The sequence below is a fragment of the Schistocerca serialis genome, chromosome 8, assembly GCF_023864345.2.
Source record: "Schistocerca serialis cubense isolate TAMUIC-IGC-003099 chromosome 8, iqSchSeri2.2, whole genome shotgun sequence".
In the NCBI taxonomy this organism is placed as follows: domain Eukaryota; kingdom Metazoa; phylum Arthropoda; class Insecta; order Orthoptera; family Acrididae; genus Schistocerca; species Schistocerca serialis.
Genome location: NC_064645.1, coordinates 258857346 through 258877433, shown reverse-complemented (window position 1 = coordinate 258877433; position 20088 = coordinate 258857346). Strand labels below are relative to the sequence as shown.

Genomic DNA, 20088 nt, shown 5'->3' with positions numbered 1-20088 from the left:
ACATGTTCACCATCTGATTCATATCAGCAGCCAGTGGCAGCAAGTTCATAATGTAGATGTACATAGTGGACAACTCCTGTTGAAAGAAAATGGACTTAAGTACAGGAGAATGATCTACCTGTAATGAGAATTCTCCTACGCTTTGTAGCATTCACGCTGAAGGAGCATGACATTCTTCATATGTAAATGTACTGTCTGCTTTCAGAAGTTCCCTCAGTTGTGTGAAGCACTCCTGCTCCTCTTGCAGAAATTCAACTACAGCAAGAAGCTGATAGCTGTCCCTTTTTCTTGTTGCTGCCACATGTTCTTCCCAATGACTTGTATATCATGGCCTTAATCTGCTCTTTGACCATCTTTGCGCATGGGAAACATCTTCTTATCACTGAAAATTATGTTTTCTCACATCTTATTCAGATGAAGCTCCACAAATGGTGTCTGGTATAAAATATTTTCCTCATCAAGTTCCTGTTTCACAGTGGATCTTTGAGTATTCATTCCAGCTACACTCAGCCTTCGATTGTGTCACTAGAACTGGGGAAGCTGGTCTCTCACTACAACTGCTTTGCATTTAGGAAGAGAAGATGTTGGCTCTTACCCGCAAGCTCTCTGTTCTCCTGGTGGATGCATCCATTGTCATTGTCTTCCTGCCTTAGCCAGGAATGCTGGTGGTAGCCCCTCTTTCAGCATAATTCCTCCACCATTCAGTTTTCACTTAGGGATGCTGTTAAGAGACACACCATACCTCTTACCCGCATCTTTAAGTGAAAACTTGCCTTCTTCAGTAAGATCGACAACTCCATCTCAAACTCAATGCTCCCAAAGAGCCACTGTGACTGAATGCCCACAATATAATTTCTGCTTGCCACTCTTATGCTTGCACCTGGGGAGTAGGCAAATAAATTGCCATCAAAAGGAGTGACAGACTAAAGGATGACATACTCAAAACATCTTGCCACTTTAAGTCTGTCCATAAGCTTATGCAGCTCCAGCCTGTGGAAAGCATGAAGGTAAAGTTACTGAACACAGAAGCGCAGTTAAGAGTAACTGCAGTCATAACACATTTGCTGATCATCTCATGGACAGGAAACACAGACAAACACAGGTATAAAAATTCTTTAATGCAGCAATAGCCTTCCACAAAAACTTATAATAGAAGAAAATTACCATACACAAAAAGCCAAGTGAAAGGAAAAGAAGTAATGAATGAATGAATGTACAGCAATATGCTGCAGAACCCTGTTCTGAGGTCTAAAAGAACTATCAGAAAACACACACACACACATGTACCCGAAGACCAATGGTTGCTCTAAAATTCAAAACTGCTGCCCAGAACACATAGGATGAACATCACACAAACAATGAAACTGATTGGTTGGTACTTCTACTCAGCCACCCTGTAGAAGCGTGAAAGTGCGACGTACAAAAAGTACACACATTTACATACATAGTCCCCCCCCCCCCTCACCATTTCACAAAGCCTATTCACAATCAGCACACACTTCAACATAGTTTTCAAAAACTCATACTGTAACTTAAAAACGTTCTAGTCAAAGAGTAAAATTATGAATGTTTGTTTACTACACAACCTAATATAATGACAGTAACACTATATATAATTCCACATTAGGGTCAAAATATGGCAAATTACATAGCAAAACACTGATAAATACTTGTTAATTGTAGATGAGATACTGGAAGGTGACAACTGCAGGTGTGCCGCAAATACCAAACAGCCATGTGAACACTAACAAGTGATACTAATTTTTTTTTTCCTGGCCTTGAATGTATTACTCAGCTACTTTGACAAGGCCATTACTTCCTAAAATCATATGCTGAAATGAGATCCATTCTGTCTGAAATTTTTCCCATCACACCTTGAATATCTTTTTGTCATCCTTCCACTCTCCACAATATCCTTGTCAGACCCTATGCTCCTTCTGCAGCCATCTCCCTACCCTATGGCTCCTACCACTGTGACTGTCCCTGCCTCAAGACTTGTCGTATGCACCCTCCTACTACCACCTTTTCCAGCTCTGTAACTCGCAAAATTGTATACTATCAAATGGAGAGCAACATGTGAAATGACACATCATACAGCAGCTGTTATTTAGACACTGTACGGCCTTTTACATTGGCATGGCTACTATCCAATTATCACTCAGGATGAATGGGCATAGGCAGAGGGCCTATACCAGCAACACACAATATTCTGTTGCAGGGTATGCACTACAACATGTCCTTGTTTCTCACCACCCTCCTGCCCTGAATTTTCATTAATTCCTTCTATCTGGGCATTTCTTCACAGTAACTAGTCCCTTCTTCACTCCGTTTTAGTTTTCTACATCTGTCATTTCCTGATCTTTCTATTTTTCGCTGTCCCCTCTCCCACTGCTGTTACATGTGTTTTAATAGTAATCTCTGTCTTGTATATTACCCTGTCTTCCATCTTTAAGCTCTCAGGTTTTCAAATCTCATCTGGCACAGTCCCCCACAATCAGTCTTTCCTTCTCGTCCTGTTCCCGTCCTGAAAGTCTCCCCTGACCTGGGGTTCTGGGTGACTTTTCTGAACTGTATGCCTCTCCTTCAACTCTTCTGCCCGAAGAAGGAGCCACTGGTTCCAAAAGCTTGTAAAAGTTAAACCTTTTTGCGTTTGTATGTTTTCCTGCTGCCGCTTGGTGAGTAGATTTTTTATCTACTCCTTTACATTAATTATTTTCCCTGTTATATTTCTGCAGTACTTTTATTAGTATAAATACTATATCAACAGAAACGTATGTATTATAATGCATAAATTGTTGTTATGTCATTTAATGGCAAATAAATGAACACAAGGAAGATGGAGAAACTTCTCCAAAACAAGTTTGGGTACTGAAATGGGAACAGTTGTGTTAATGATGCTTTTTCAGAGGTTGTGAATTTGAATTCCATCCATGAGGTGGACAATTTGTAGTGTTTCGAGAATTTCTGTGTAAATTCTAGAACCACTCAGCCTTCTACCGTCTCGAACACATGATATTTTGGATGGGAGAGTGGGATGCCAGAATCCTAGCTACTGCACATACCATGTTTGTGTGTGCAGGTGTGAAATCGGTCGCAAGTAGAAGGTAAATGTGGTGGAGAAATGGCACCAGAAAGTACCTGTTGGGCGATCCATGGAAGTTCTAGTGAAAGTATATGGAAGAACTGTGAAACTCCTAGGTTATTCTGTGCTAATCTTATCAGTGACCATTGTTATAAATAACAAGAACAATTGAGATTCTGAAGCCTGAAAAAAAAAAAAAAAAAAAAAAAAACTCTTATCTTGGACTTGCTGGAGGCAAGATGTATTTTACGATTCGTTTGTAATAGAGTTATGGTTGTTAAACCAACTCTTTGCTAAATGATTATAAATCTGTTTCTAATGTGAAATGGCACGAGTGACTTACAAGAAGTCTAATATTTATGTGGGAAGTGTGAATTTTGTTCTTTATGAAGCTCAAATATACCGATAGTTGTTGAAAAGTATTCTTCGAGTACCTAATTATTTCGCAAGTAGAGAGAGAGTCTTTACGGTTCCTGTAACTAGCATCATTCTTCGGAGAAGAAGTTTATAGAGATTCCAGAAGCCGGCTATCCAGAGAAGATCAGTTGTGTAAGTCGACTCGTATAATAGAAGTGGGAATTTTGCACATAAACTTCACACACACTTAGTCCTCAAATCGGTAGAAATTGTGGCTTGAGTTTGACTTTGTGTATATCTATGCATGCTTGTGTGTGCCCCTGAATAAAATTTTGTGAACTTTGTTGAATTTGAACAAATAATTGACAGCTGAATTGAAAAGTTGCAGAATGCGAGTAGTTAGTGGTTATAGTATATCATTTTGATAAAGAGAAAAAGTCTGTCTTGCCAAACTCCTGTTGCAAATGGTACTAAGGCAATAAGAGTGAGGTCGCCAGTTCGAATTTGGTACGGTACAAGGTAAATGGCTTTTGTAGAGTTCATGCTGTCTTTTTATGTACTTCATGAGTAATAATGAAGAAGATAAAATACAGTGAATTGCTGTTTGGTCTAACTGTTGAATGACAATTTTGAGAATGAATCATTGTAACAGGTATGTGTCCAATGCCAAATACTTAAAGAAAAGAAAAAAGAATCATGTGCATCAGAAATATCTACACCAGATATATATGTTATATACGGAAGGTGGTTATTGGTTTGCCCTGAATACCATGCATTTACTGGCTGAGGAACTCAACTCTAGAAGCAGCCCATTTGGCATTCTGAATTTCCAACCATAACATGGGATGATATTTAATCCACAGTTCCCAACAAACAGGCATCTTCCATGTGCATAGTCATCCTTGAGGTGAACTGATATAGCTAACAATAAATGTTACTGCCACTTATTCATTGTTGTGTTGATACAGGATTCCTGAACTTGCATAAATGTGCCAGTTATGAGATGTGTGGCAAATCAATTTACCTCCATACTGTGTGTGTTTACCAAAGCTCATGCAGCTGCAACTAGACTCACGTGGGAGGACAGGTGTAGTGGTCAAAGAAAATTTGTTTTAAATGCCTTTGACATCATCAGACGGCACGAGAGGTAAATCAGTATGCTGTATCTGACAAATTGGTTGATTTGGAGGAGGGGACCAAACAACGAGGTCATTGGTCCCATTGTGTTAGGGAAGGAAGTTGGCCATGCCATTTGAATTGAACCATCCCTCCATTTGCCTGAAGCAGTTTAAGGAAGTCACAGAACCTAAATCAGGATGGCTGGATGTGGGTTTGAACCATTGTCTTCCCGAATGCGAGTCCAGTGTGCTAACCACTGTGCCACCTCACTTGGTCTCATATAAGTCATAAACCCCTTTGACAACGGCTCGGTTACAGTCATCCATCCACAATCAGCATGAGCATATTACAGTTAACTGGAGGTCAATAGTTAATGTTGAACTCAGGGCATGATTAATGACAGCAAGTGGTGTATTCATTTATTTGTTTGGTTAATTTGTTATGTTTTAGTGTCCCAATATTGTTCAAAGGCCTCTCCTGACTTTTTCCACTCTGTGCTCCATACTGCTGTTACCATGGTGGTCCATTACATGACTGCAGCTCATCTCATCATCATGCTCATCTTCTCCTTGTTTTTGCCTTTGGGATAGTTTGTTATTAATTTTTTTGTAAATAATCACAGGCACATGCACACAATATATGGTGTCCCAGAATTACACCCAGGACATGAACAGTATTAGAAACACCGGAATAATTTTATAAACCCTATAAAGAAACACGAGACTATTGCCATAGAAGGATTATTGGAACTGCATTCCACAGCACTGACATTGCACTGGATCCTACATAAGCATTTTACTCATGGGAATGGAAAGTGTAGTAATTCGCCACATGTGACAGACTCGAACTCGGAACCTTTGCCTTTGGAAATTTATATCAGTTCATATGCTGAACTGGTAAAGGTTTCATGTTCTGTTCTTTTAAGACTGGCTCTCCAAAAATTGCTTAATTTGGTTGGATGTTTACTATGATATAAAGCACCATATCTTTTGCAACTTCAGCCACTTGAAGAAAAATATCTGAATTACAGTGAAGCCAATATGCTGAAAGTTCAGCAACTTTGCCACTCTCTCTCAGTTTCATAATCTGGGTAATCATTGTCTGAAATTTCAGTCTTTTTCTTTCTAGTCAACCATTTGTTGAAACGATGGAGGGGGGAAAGGGGTGGGGGGGGGGGGGGAGGGTGGGAGGAAGCATACAGATTTGAATTCTGCTCCTTCAGATTACCATTCTGCACTTCTATTATGCCACTAGAAAGACATACGAACAGGCTCCTCATGTGTGAGACCATACAAACATGAAAGGTAATTTTGTGGCTTTCATCTCCATTCCAAAACATGCCAATTTATATTTCCAAGTCATAACACATTGACTACCATGATGAAATTTGGGCAATGCATTGCTATGCCACATTGAAATCACGAATATTACTTCTGAAGCCAAATTGATTTCTTGCATCAGGTGTCTTTTTTTGAAAATGTAGAATTAAGTTACTTGATAAAATGTCAATTTGTGACTGATCTGGACTGATAATGGGTGTTAGCCTTATATGGCTCACATGGCCCAAAAACAATATTTTAACACAATCATAAGCTGTGGTCACATGAGCCACAAGTGGCTCATGTGATTTAAAATCAAAATAGGTATAAAAAGATCATTTTTCAAGGAATGATTCAAACACTTAGTTTATTTGATTACATTAGCTACATATAATATTTACAATTTTTTTACCTGGTGTGACAATAATGTTCATGAATAAAGATCTTAGAATATTCTACTTCTTCGACACAGCATTGTGAATGTCCAGAATGAGATTTTCAGTACTGTACTGTACCAATTGTCACAATACAGTGTCCTCCCATTGTGGAGCAAGTGGTCAAATAATTCCATAACTACTTTTTGTGGAACACAAACACCTGTAGTTGCTTCCTTACCTGTATAGACTTTGAGGTTCCATGTATAGCCAGATGGTAGGCAAAGTTTGAAGACTTTTACCCCATACCTATGCCTTTTGTTGGGGTTTGCTAAAATGACAGTTGTCCTCTAAATGGGATGATAGTCTCGTCAATACAAATTTCCTCTTAAGGACAAATCATGTCCTTGAATTTTGGTACTATCAGGTCTAACAGAGGTTGGAGTTTGTGGAGTCTATCCTCTTCAAGTCTAGTTTCATCATTAGAAGCATGAAATAATCTGAGGAGTATTTCAAACCAATTACATGACATAACAGAGCTAACCATGTTAGAGTAAAGCATCGACTTGCTCCAACAGCAAGCTAAATTTGGCATTTTTATCCACATAATAATGCTACGGAAACATTTCATCTCTGCTATATTTGTTTATTTCCATTTCGTTTGCCTGGAATTGTGACAGATGTTGATAATTTTTTGTTTTGCATATCAGTTTGTTTCAGCCACAAGAAACTCAAATACATTATCAATGAAATGAAAACACACTTCCTCTGCTGAACAATTGTTCAACACATCCAAAACATCATTTGATAAGCAGGGGGAAAACAAAAGGGAAAAATCTTTGGATCCTCAGTAGCATCTGCCCATGTTAGATCTGTGACATTGCTAATATTCCTGTCTGGTGTTTCATCGGCATAATTTTGGAATTATATCATTTTACAACAACAGATGTTTTAAATAGTTATGCTCTGTAGAGCAAGAAGGGTCTTGTGGGCCTAATATATCTTGTGAAGTGCTAGACCTGATAAGGAAAGTATTACCTGGATTAGTCGTATCACAGATATTCAATTCCTCAAAGTCACTCTCTTTGTCATCACTTTCAATAAACTTCTGTTGCTTTGTATGGTCTCTAACACAACGTTCATTATCAGGCTTGTAGTCTGTTTTATCAAAAATATCACTTTCACTACTTGATAAGCTATCTTGCATAGCCTCATTCACTAGCTGTTCAAGTTCTTCAGAATTTGTCTTCTTTTGGCCACAATAATAAACTAGGAAACTAATCAAATACACAAATGTAACCTCAACTAGCATACATGACAAATCAGCAAAACTAACAAGAGGCTACTATAGTCAAGTCATTGTTAAGTATGTATCTGATGGTCCCAATTAGGAATCACCATGGCTACCAGCTACAAAAATATTGAGTTCTACAAACACGAGAGTGTTCAGTGGAGCAACCACTTTTAAACCCATAGTTGAAACGTTTTATCTGTGAGCCCTATGAGGCTCACGAGGCCTCCAAATACAACACTGCATGTGAGCCAGTTATGGCTCACGAGGCCCACATACAATGTATACGTGGACCAAATATAGTTCACATGGCATCACAACCTGTGTAACTGTGAGCCAACATTGGCTTATGTGGCAGTCATTGTGATAAAAGACAAATATACGTGATTTTTCTAAACCACATTGAAGGGAAAACTTTTCTTCCATTCATAGTTATCTCCCATTAGATAAGTCTGAATGGTTGATGCTGAACTCTTATAAGTGCATTCTTAAAAGTTTTCTAGCTTCTGCACTACATATTTGTTGGTGTCCATGTACTGTCACTGCAATTCAGACTTTCAGCCAGGTCCATACTCTGTGCCATACCCATCAGAAGATCTGGAGCACCCTCTAACTTAAGGAATCCTCAAGTAGAGTAGCACTTTTTCTGTTGAGTGTATATACAAAGAGCAGGTTTTACAAACTGTCAGTGTCAAGTGAGAGAGATATTGCAGTTAGTGATTGGGATATGAATAAATAATTGACTTCTATTTTGCCATTATCAGATTGCTTGTTTGCAATTTACATTATTTACAACACAGCATTGTACATCATGTGTAAATGATTGGGAAGTTAGACATGCAAGTAAATATATACTTGCATTGTTAAATTTTGTCATACTGATTTTGAAGCGGATGTGCTTAATACTGTAAGATGATCTATGGGTGACTAAATTGTTTGCATGTATTTCTTATCTTTTTCTGACTACTTCACTACTCCTACTATTTCTTTTTAAAAAGGATTTACCCTCTTAGCTATGGTAAATAGTCTTCAAATTTTATAGTTGTTCAACAGATTGACGAGAGGTTGAGAAGTGTGTACAATTTAGGGTAATAGTGTTACTGATAACACAAATCATTGCATAATTTGTATATACTGTTTTTAAAGAAACACCATTTAAAATTATGTTTTTATAGTGTTAACAGCTGTACACACTTTTGGAATCGTTTGAAAATAGGCAAACCAGACACAGTTTCAAACAAATTTCTCCTAGCATGTTAGACACATTGACTGCCATGAGGCTGCTGGCAGTCACAGCAAAGCCTTTAATGCCTCAGGCCATAACCTAGTCTGGAGTGAAACATCAGTGCAGCAGTCAACATATAAAATAAAATTCTCATGATAGAAATTCTTAGGCTTATGTCTCCAGTGTCAATATGATTAAAACCCTAATGGGTATTTATTTTATAGAATACTGCAGCCTAACCCACAGAAGGATTTTATTCAAGTTATACTGCTCAAGACAAAAACGTACGTATTCTGGTATAATGTTAATTATATGAATTACTCAACAAGAAATTCGGTTATACTAAAGAAAAATTTATATGGAACACAGATTCCTAAAACAGCATTAATGATTGCCAGTTTATTTACAAGCTTTGCTAGTACATAACAATACAAAATGCAACAAAACAGCTTGACTCACCATTTTAACACACATTTTCTAAAAATGTGAAGTACACAAACAAATAAATTACAAAAGTTTTTCTTCACAGATTTAGTGCAGTGACTGGTATGACTACTTACAATAGAAAGTCCATTTCTATATACAATGAAAATCTAAGATAAGAATAACAATACTCTCATTTCTTTTACACCTATTGTTCAGTCTTCATGTATAATTTACTGTCATTTTACTTCATCTTATGAAGTGCAATGTACAAAAATATTGAAAGATCATTAGGGAAGTTTGCTTTTGCTATTACCTTAAAAAAAACTTCACAGTAAGCTATCAGGAAAGTCACAGTTGAACACAACATTTCTTAGATAAAGTTATTCAAAATATGTAATGGAATACTTTGTGCCATAATCTTGCTTAACCCTCTTATTTTCCTTGCCACAATAAATATAAAAAAAACATTAAGTGAAATGTATTCAAGACATTATTGCATCAAAACAAGTTATAAAATTACCTAGTGCCTATATACAAGTTACAAAGTGTGTTCCCACCCATTTTACTAGGCATCTTCACTTATTCCCTCCTTTAATATCATAAAAACTCTACACAGCCTCATATTTCCTTGTCTCAGTCACGCCATCCAGCAGTCTTATCTGAACATGATAGCAAGTTCTTGGAATTGTTTAAGAATGAATTTCTGGGTCCTGAATAATCAAAACTATATAAATGAAAATGAATGCCATCCGAGTTAACTCACTTGGTTGTTTCCACTCAATTTTGATATATCTGAAGCTCAATGATACCTTATTTCTACCATGGCACTTCTGCAAGATTCCACAGGAGTAATTTTGTTGCTTTTCAGTTATCACAGTGAGTTTATTAATTAAAAAGCACATTAAAAATGTTGGTACGGTCTATACAAAATAGGTTCTATCACACCAGCACAAGTTTTACTGCTTAGCATTTACACAATTTACAAGTCATACAAATTGTGATGTAAACAGAACAAAATGAAAATGCATACATGGAATGTGTGCCACAAATTATGATGCTATAATGGCTACAGTTGACACAAACACGTTTAATTACAAATACACAACTATCAATGAAACTAAAAAAATGATCAATGAATTTTATACAGTGAATTCTTTGGTGAGGATGGCTACATGCATTCAGATGATATGCATGTCCAGTTTCTGGATGAATATCCCCAGAAATGATAATGCAGACACAACACAACTCATCATGTCAGGAACATATGTAATTGCTCATACTTTATAACTCTCATCCTGTCTTGTCAAACACAAATTGACATAAAATGTGTAATCACCATACAAAATAGTCAGTCCACTGAATTCTGGATGTAAACATAAGAAATACTTGCATAAAAAGCATTTCTGTAAACAGAGCTGTACTACCAAAATTAGTTTGCACAGCCATTCTTGTTATCAAAGATAAAGACAACAATAACCATATAAAATAATCCAGAATTAAAAGACTGCAAATCACAGGGACGACTTTTTCAAAACAATAAAATGATGGAAATGTTTCACTGTAGTTGAACCTCATTCCAGTTTCAGTCTCTTGCTAAATTCTTTTTGCTGGTTCTCTTTCCATTCTTTCTTTGGTTTCATGCGCTTCAGTTGCCCATCCCTTGAAAAAAAAAAGAAGTTGAAATTGTTACTTAATAACTGGACAAATATGACAACATATTTGGCTTCTCGTCACTATAAAGTGTATCAAAACATGATATAAGGATTGCATCTTCCAAATTAACAAAGTTCATGCTTGACACTTAGAATTCTATCTGTGTGTAAATTACTATAAATTAATACTTGTCTTAAAATTCTCATGTATAGCTACTCTTACTGCCTACCATTTATTTATAAGCAGTAACATTCTGAAGTGTTACATAAAGTTTCATTGCTACCACCCACATACCACTAGAAAACACACATGGTAAGTTTTAGGCAGTATGGAAAAAAAATAACATTTATCTCCGTATTTTGATAGGAATATAACTAGGAAGTCTCAGCCCCTTTGCTAAATAGCCTTATTACTAAAGTTACTCCAAGTACTTTTAATGAGAAGTTTAAATCAGCTTCTCATAATTATATTGCATTGAAAGAAATCTGGTGACAAGCAATTCAAATTTAAACACAAAGCACATAACAGCTGTGAATACACAGCACAAGATCAACAACTTGCCAAGTATGCTAGAGCAGCACACCAGTCAACACAGTAAAATAGGAGTTAGGACTACAGTTAACCATTGCTTACAATACAGAAAATGCAATGCAAGTATCATCATCACAGGTGTTCTGTCCTCAATCTCTCTTAATACATTTTGTTGCAGTAAATATATAATTCATAAATGACTTACCACATCAGATCTACCAGTCCACCTTGCCTGGCAATAACGCCTTTCACCCTGTTTGCAAAGTCTATAGCTGTCTCTCCTTCTTGCTGGTACATAGGTGGCAGATACCATACATCACAAACAATGGCCCAACTTGTCATCATCATGTACAAGTATTGCATCATTGAATAACGACTGCTGTTCCAAAATGCATCACCAAATTTTGGATCATACTGAAAATGAAATAAAGTTTTCTTTCACAGCTCCTCATTGGAGATCCACTTAGCTTCAAATTTACTTTTGAAGGAAAGCTCTAGCAATTATCAGATACTGCTTACAGTTTGTAAGGGAGAGTACACAACACTCCACAATAGAATATCCATTTTAATTTAGAAATTTGGCAATATTCTAATTCATATTTGTCATTATTTGCTCCAAAAGCACTAGAGACATACAGCTCTGAGGTAAGATGAAATGTAAATATACAAAATAGTAAAAATGATGTCACATTGAATACGTTGAGAGATGGCAGGACTCACCAAAACAAGAAAAGTAAGACCAGTAAACACGAGTCCTGAAAAACACACTTCCAAGATATGAACATTTGTTCATTGGAGGGAGAAACATTTGGTTGCAGTTTTGAGCACAGCCATTATATTGACACTCCAACAGTGTGTTTTGCTATCTTTCCATATCACAGAACACTAAGTAACATTAGTCTGAGCATTAGGCAGTCTGCAGTCAGAGTGTGACAATGAAAAGTAGCTGAAAGCACGAGTCATACGCATGTCTGAGCATTACTTTATGAATAATAATTGTATCTGCACCACCATCAGCACACCCAGACACAAGGACTACACTTCTTCCATCACTCTCGCATTATTTGCTAACTAACTCTTTCCCCACAGCTTTGTTCACATTTACGTTCACCACATATATTGCACACATCACCACCTCCCACTCCCACAACCATCTGCATGTGTAGCCCCTGCAAAACAGATTGATAAAGCATGCCAATATTATGCTAACATGCCTGTCATGCAGGGCTGCCTACACAGAGGGATGTGTGCCTGGAAATAAATTTCTTGCACCTGATGTGTATGCTGCCATCCAAAGCAGATCAATAAGACAGGCTGATACTATCCCCACACAACATGCCTGTCTTGAGGGACAGACTATGTACTATGTCGCATTCTGAAAAAGCTCAGTGCTGATACTCATGAAGTTTGCTGTCTACATGCCAAATTTGTTTGAAATCGATCCAGGTGTTTACATTATGAGCATGTGAAAGCCAGTGAAAATTCCGATGAAAATCCATACACAATGTCAAAAGATGGCAGCGGCACAGTTTCTCTGTAAACTTGTGGACAACCGTACATGTTATCATAGAGATTAACTAGTATTATATATAAAAACAAAGATGAGGTGACTTACCGAACGAAAGCGCTGGCAGGTCGATAGACACACAAACAAACACAAACATACACACAAAATTCAAGCTTTCACAACAAACTGTTGCCTCATCAGGAAAGAGGGAAGGAGAGGGGAAGACGAAAGCAAGTGGGTTTTAAGGGAGAGGGTAAGGAGTCATTCCAGTCCCGGGAGCGGAAAGACTTACCTTAGGGGGAAAAAAGGACAGGTATACACTCGCACACACGCACATATCCATCCACACATACAGACACAAGCAGACATATTTCATATATTTCATATATATAAGCCAACTTTGGAGTTTTCCTTTATGTAGGTAAGGGAGTTTGAAAATCTAAATTTTAACAAATTACATACTTTCTAAACATGCTGATTGTGTCATATCCTCATTATCTTCTACTGATTGTATTGAAACTTGTGCATGTGTCATTAAATACTATATGTTTTGACCATTAAGTACAACCTACATTGTAAGTATTACAGCCATCCTCTCAAGGGGCAAGAAAATGCACATGGATGAGAGGCTGGTGACGTCACAGTGTGGAATTCCATATTCCACTACAATGTGTAGTGTGAAATCAAGAATTTGGCATGTCAGATTTTTGCCTGGTACAGAGGTCCGTAACCAATGAGATGCGACATTGTTTTTTCGTCACAAGCTGCTCTATTGCATAGTGTTAATCTTCATATTTGGTGGGTTTTCTTCATCATATAGCATATTGTCTGAATACAAGCGGTTTCAAAGCATTGGCAAATTTAGGATCTCTTAAAAATTAATAAATTTAGCTACAATTTGTTATAATAAAATGACAGGAAACCACAATCAGCAGTTAAAGACTTCCTGTGTGTTATGTTTCCAGTATTACAAATTGTGTGGTATGAAATGGTATAGTTTCAGTACTAGGGCACACTAATGATCTATCAAATGCACCTCATTCTGGTACAATTTGTAAATTAAATATCAAATAATGACATTTGTAGATATAGTCTCTAGATTTTGCATGCAATAATGGAGGCATGGCTATCATGTTGAAGCCGTAGCACAACTGATAGTATCTTGAGCTGTGAAGAGAAAAGTAGCAGGTTCACATCCACTGCCTCTCAGTTTTTTCATTTTTCCTCTCTCCTTTTACTTTCTAAAAGATTCTGGAACTGTCTTATAATTCAACAGAAGTATTATCTGCAATATTCGATGTTATTTATTACAAATAATGTATTTGCCACAATTCTTGTTGCAAAGGCCTTCACCTGGGACAGTTCCTCTGTGGTCAGAAATCGTCATGTGACTGCCAGTCTGTGTCAGAAAGTAAATGAGTTACACACACAGTTTTTGCTATTGTGAAACTTTCTTTAAATAAATATGTTTATTAACCCAAAAAAAGACAAGCCATAAGTTTATATAAACACATTCAACAATATAACAGGAATCAGCTTAATTTTTCAAGGAACTCCTTGACAGAATAGAAGGGGTGACTCATTTGAAAGCACATGGGTTACTGCTAAGGTTTTTAAATTTTTGTGGTAGCCAATATTGTTAACAAGAAATTACAGTAAAGGACATATATATTGAGATGCCAATGTCGGAATACCCAGACTCGTGAATAGGGGTCGACAAGAGGTTTGCGAAATTTAACCGCTTATTGTCCGAACTGCACATTTCTGAGCCAAATATATCCTTTGAGAATGGGAAGAGTTACCCAAAAATATAATACCATATATCATATGTGAATGAAAATAAACAAAGTAGACTACTTTTCGCGTCAAACTATCAATTACTTCAGATACTGCTCGAATAGTAAAACTGGTAGCATGAAGTCTTTGAATAAGATCCTGAATGTCAGCTTTCCATGATAGTTTATTATCTATCTGAACACCTACAAATTTGAACTGTTCAGTTTCACTAATCATGTGCCCATTCTGTGAAATTAAAATGTCAGGTTCTGTTGAATTATGTGTGTTAGAAACTGTAAAAACTGAGTCTTACTGTGATTTAGCATTAGTTTATTTTATACAAGTAATGAACTTATGTCAAGAACTGCAGTATTTGAAACAGTGTAAATGTTGCATACAACATCCTTTATTACCAAACTAGTGTCATCAGCAAACAGAAATACTTTAGAATCACCTATAATACTAAAGGGTGTATCATTTGTATAAATAAGAAGCAGGATTGCCCCCCCCCCCTCCCCATTCAACCATGCCCCATTCTCAACACTGTGGATACAAACCTTTGCTGCCTTCGTTAAAGTAAGAGGTGAGCCACTTGTGAACTACTCCCCATTTCCATAGCGGCCCAACTTCTGGAGCAATATTTTGTAATCAACACAATCAAATGCCTTAATTAAATCAAAAATTATGTCTAACATTTGAAACCTTTTGTTTAATATACAGGGTGGCGCACGAAATGTGTTACCATTTTGTTTTTGAATATAAACTTTATTGTCAATACAATCTGAAAGGAATATATACTACAATGAAGAGCCATCCATGGAGATTTGTTCTAACTTAGCACATGCTCAATATGTCCACCACTTCGTTTCCTAACTTCCTTCAAATGAACACTGAAGTTAGTGATTACCCTACGGCATATGTCTTCTGTAATTTCACTGCAAGCTTGAAGAATAAGTCTTCTGAGCTCCATTAAATCACGTGGACATTTCAGGAAATTTTTTTCCTTTAGGTATCCCCAAAGAAAAAAATCACATGGATTGATGTCTGGACTATTGGGGGGCCAATTTTGTCCATCATTGAAGCGACCTGGACACCTGAGTGAAATAATCCGCATGTCAAAATGCTCGTGTAAAAACTCCAACACAGTGTTTGCAGTATGTGGCCTTGCTCCACCTTGCATGGACCACTGCGTGTTGAAGGGCTGTGGAATGAAGCTATTGTGAAGCATGTTCAAATAACGCTTGCTGTTCACAGTTTCTTCAAAGAAAAAGGGTCCAATAAGGCTGTGACTTGAAATTGCTGCCCACGCTGTAATCCTTGGAGCATAATGTTGTCGTTCATGAAGCACTTGTTGGTTTTCAGTGGCCCAAAAGCGTATATTTTGTTTGTTAACCACACCGTCTAAATGAAAATGCACCTCGTCTGAAAACCAAACGTTGTTGAGAGTTTCTTCCCTATACTACGCCCACTGAGCAAACAGTAGTCTCTGCTGCTTGTGTTCTTCAGTGAGCTTCTGTGCACAGGTCATCTTGTATGCGTACATACAGAGGTCACTTTTAAGAATGCGTTGAACAGAGCATCTGGATATTCCCAGTTGCACTGCTACCTTTCTACACGATTTCCCGGGACTTCTCTGTACAGCAACTCGTACCGCTTCAATATTCTTCAGCGAACAAACAGGCTTAGGCCGAGGTCGCTTCGCTTCCAATACTGTTTCTTCCTGTACAAATTTATCATACAACCTGTGGATGGTCTTCTTGCAAGGGACCCATTGTGTGTTAAACTGTTGTAAACGCCTCTGAGTCACAACAAGGCTTTTCGTTTCATGAAAAGTAACAATTGCTGAGCGTTGCTGTGTCGTCAGTCTTCAATTGTCAGCCATTGCTGCTTACTAGTCTCCTAACAGTAGTATTGTGAATTAAACGTCATGTTGTAACTCATTTGTTTTTCCAAGCTCTGCTGATACTGCTGTAGAGATCCCAGCGGGATATCTAATGTGCGTCGTAAATTGTGAAAGAAACAATTGGTAACACATTTCGTATGCCACCCTGAATCCAGTACCTCACAGAGAAAAGAGAATATAGCATTTTCAGTTGTTAAACCATTTCTAAAACAGAACTGTACATTTTATAGCAAATTATGTGAAATAAAATGGTCAATTATCCTTACATACACAGCATTTTCAATAACTTTAGCAAACACTGATGGCATAGAAATAGGTCTAAAATTGTCTAGCTTATCCCCTTTCTCCCTTTTTATAAAGCCGGTTTACTACTGAGTACTTTAATCATTCAGGAAACTGACTGTTCTTAAAGGAAAAATTACTAATATGGCCAAGTAATACTCATGGCAGTCCTCAGTCTTAAGTGATTTAAATATTGACTCAATCTCCCCCTTGTCAGTATCACAGAAGAGTATTTCAGATATCAATCTTGGAAAGTCATTTTCCAAGAGAGTTACCTGATTCTCTGTAGAAACTAAGTTTTTATTTAATTCACTGTCAATGTTTAGAAAAGATTGTTAACTATCGTACATATATCGGACTCATCAGTAACAGAAATAGGTTTACTACGAATTGACTTTATATCATCGACCTTGTGCTGCTGACCACTTTCTTCATGACTGACCATATGGTTTTAATTTTATCCTGTGAATTGGCTACTCTATTTGCATACCACATACACTTCACCTTGCTAATAACATTTTTAGGCGCATTACAATACTGTTTGTAATGGGAAACTGTACATGGATTGCGACTACTTCTAACATTTTGATATAATTTCCACTTTGTTCTACTTGATATCCTTATCCCACTAGTCAGTCACCCAGGCTGCCTTTTACTGCTAGTACCCCATTTACAATGTTCCAATGGAAAGCAACTTTCAAAGAGCATGAGAAATGTGTTGAGGGAAACATCGTATTTGTCATTTATGATATCGGCACTATAAATATCCTGCCACACTTGTTCCTTAACGAGGTTTAAAAAACACACTATTGCTACTGGATTAGCTTTTCTATGTAGTTTGTAATTATATATAACATTTGTTCGAGTACAAAAACTTTTTAGTGTTAAAATTGGGCAGCATTGTCTGAAAGGTCATTCACCCTTATACTACAGAATGCCCATTTAGTAACAAAGTATACAGAATGCCCATTTAGTAACAAAGTATGACTAAAAATATTGTCCATGCCTGTGCCACTGTTCCAACGCACCCTGGTTGGGAAAAAAACACATTCTGCATCAGATCATATGAATTTAGGAGATCTTCCAACATTCTTTTCTTGCACAAGCACATACAAAATTAATGTTTTAGTCACAACTAATTTTTGGTACTTCTTACGAAGTGAACCAAGAACCCTCTCTAGCTTCAGCAAAAATGCTCTGAAGTCAGAGTTAAGGGATCTATAAACAAAAACAATTAGGAGTTATGCTTCACTAAATTCAACTGCCTCTGCACAGCATTCAAATGCCTGTTCAGTGCAGTGCCATGATTTGTTTACGGACTCAAAAGGAACACTGCCTTTTTTTTGTGTTACATACACGGCCACTTCTCCACTCCGTAAAGAACTCATTGAAAAACAGCCAGCTGGTCTGTATCCTCAGAAAGGTAGCCTCTGAATTGTCAAATTATTTACATGGTGCTCCGATATATATCAATAAGCAGTTAACCAATTTTGTCTCTAATACCTCTTATATTTTGATGAAATATGCTAATGCCTTCTTTACTTGGATACCTTATCACCTCTGAAGGTGATTCCTTTGTTAAAGGCACTTCAGATTTCTGGGTATTTAGTTGAATTTATGGCCTTTAGATTTGATTGACTTATTGTGTAACTGAAGAGTAATGGATTCCTATTAGCACTAGTGGGTGACCTCACACTTTTCATTATTTAGTCTCAACTGCCAATTTTCACACCATACAGATATCTTTTCTAAATCATTTTGCAATATGTTTTGATCTACCGATGACTTTACTAGATGATAAATGACAGGATCATATGCAAACAACCTAAGGCAGCTGCTCATATTGCCTCCTAAATTGTTTACGTAGGTAAAGAACAGCAGAAGGTCTGTAACACTATATTTGAGAAGGCCAGAAATCACTTCTGTTTTTCTCAATGACTTTCTGTCAGTTACTAGAAACTGTGATCTCTCTGACAGGAAATCACAAATCCTGTCACATTACCGACATGCCACTGAACAGAGTCGGTGAGGGTGTGAGAACAGACACAGGTTGGTGGCTGAGAATGACCCAGCAGCAGTAGAGGAATGTGTGTGAGTACCCATGTTGAGGATGCACAGCTCGTAAGGCATCATGAGGTCCTCCAAAACCTGACCTCAAGGGCAAGTATTGGTCGAGTCCCACAGGACATGATGGGCACTGACGTCTCCCAGGAGGAGGAATGGTCACGGGAGTTGTGTGTTAAGATCTATGAGAGCCTCAGAGTCTAGTGCATCTTGCAAAGGTAAATACAGTGAGCAAACAGTGATCCTTCGACACATGCAAATTTGAACTCCAACTGTTTGCAGGTCAGTAGCCAAGGGGAGGGCAGAGGAGTGGTGCGTGTTAGTGACAAACGCTGCAACACCTCCCTCGGCCCTTTCCCTCAATAGGTCATCCTTGTGGTATAACATATATCCCTGTATCTTTAAAATGCATTTCTTGTAAACAAAAGCACAAGGGGCATGCCTGTGCTAGGAATTTCAGTTCCTCCAAATGAGTCCTGAACCCATCACGTTCCACTGTAGTATGGAAGCCATGTCATCGGTGCAGTTTTAATTTAGGCCTATTTTGTACTGGGGAGGTAAAGCACTTTAAGAACGAGGAGGAGTGGAGGGGCTGCCTGGATCCAAGGCACGATATCCTCCTCAGCAGTCAGATGGGAAAGAATGACGTCTGATGGCACTCAGGACAGTTTTTGACCTGAACGTCGTGAGCCTTTCCCTGTACCTTATCCCTTCAAGGATGAGGGGGAAAGGGGGTGTTGAGAGGCACTCTGCTTTTCTTGTACCTTCTGGATGCTTGCTGTGGAACTGTTGGTCTTTCCTGGTGCAGCTGCCTGGATTGCTTTGTCCTTACTCTTCTTCCTTGACATGTACACGTGCAAGTACTGGTGCTTGTGATGGATATAGGCACACTAGGAGTCGTCTGTGTCGAAGCATCTGCCTTGGGAATAGGTTTCTGCACCATGGAAGAATATGATGTGGCAAAGATGGAGGTCTGTGTGTGATGAAATGTGAAAAGGACTAGATCCATGATTTGGGATCCAAACACATCAAGGAAAAACCAAGCCAAGGAATTAGAAGTAAATTGACCATTTGTTGTGCCAATTTGGAAATTCCAAACAATTCTGGTGTGGCATTGAGTGCTCTGCAGGAAGAAAGCTCAAGAGTGTGAAGTGTCAATGATCAAGTAATTTTAATCAG

At 37.7% G+C, this 20088-nt stretch overlaps 1 protein-coding gene across 2 annotated transcripts in view; it reads right to left on the bottom strand.

Moving 5' to 3' along the window:
• Positions 1-9137: 9137 nt before the first annotated feature.
• The window catches only part of LOC126416196 (glycerol-3-phosphate acyltransferase 3), a 209247-nt gene continuing 198296 nt past the window's right edge, over positions 9138-20088 (bottom strand). For both annotated transcript variants that reach the window (XM_050083786.1, XM_050083787.1), the window contains 2 exons: positions 11583-11791; positions 9138-10852 (listed from right to left, as the gene is read on the bottom strand). In XM_050083786.1, coding sequence (XP_049939743.1) covers positions 10765-10852; positions 11583-11791 — 297 coding nt within the window. In that variant the 3' untranslated portion in view covers positions 9138-10764. The remainder of the gene's footprint in view (positions 10853-11582; positions 11792-20088) is intronic.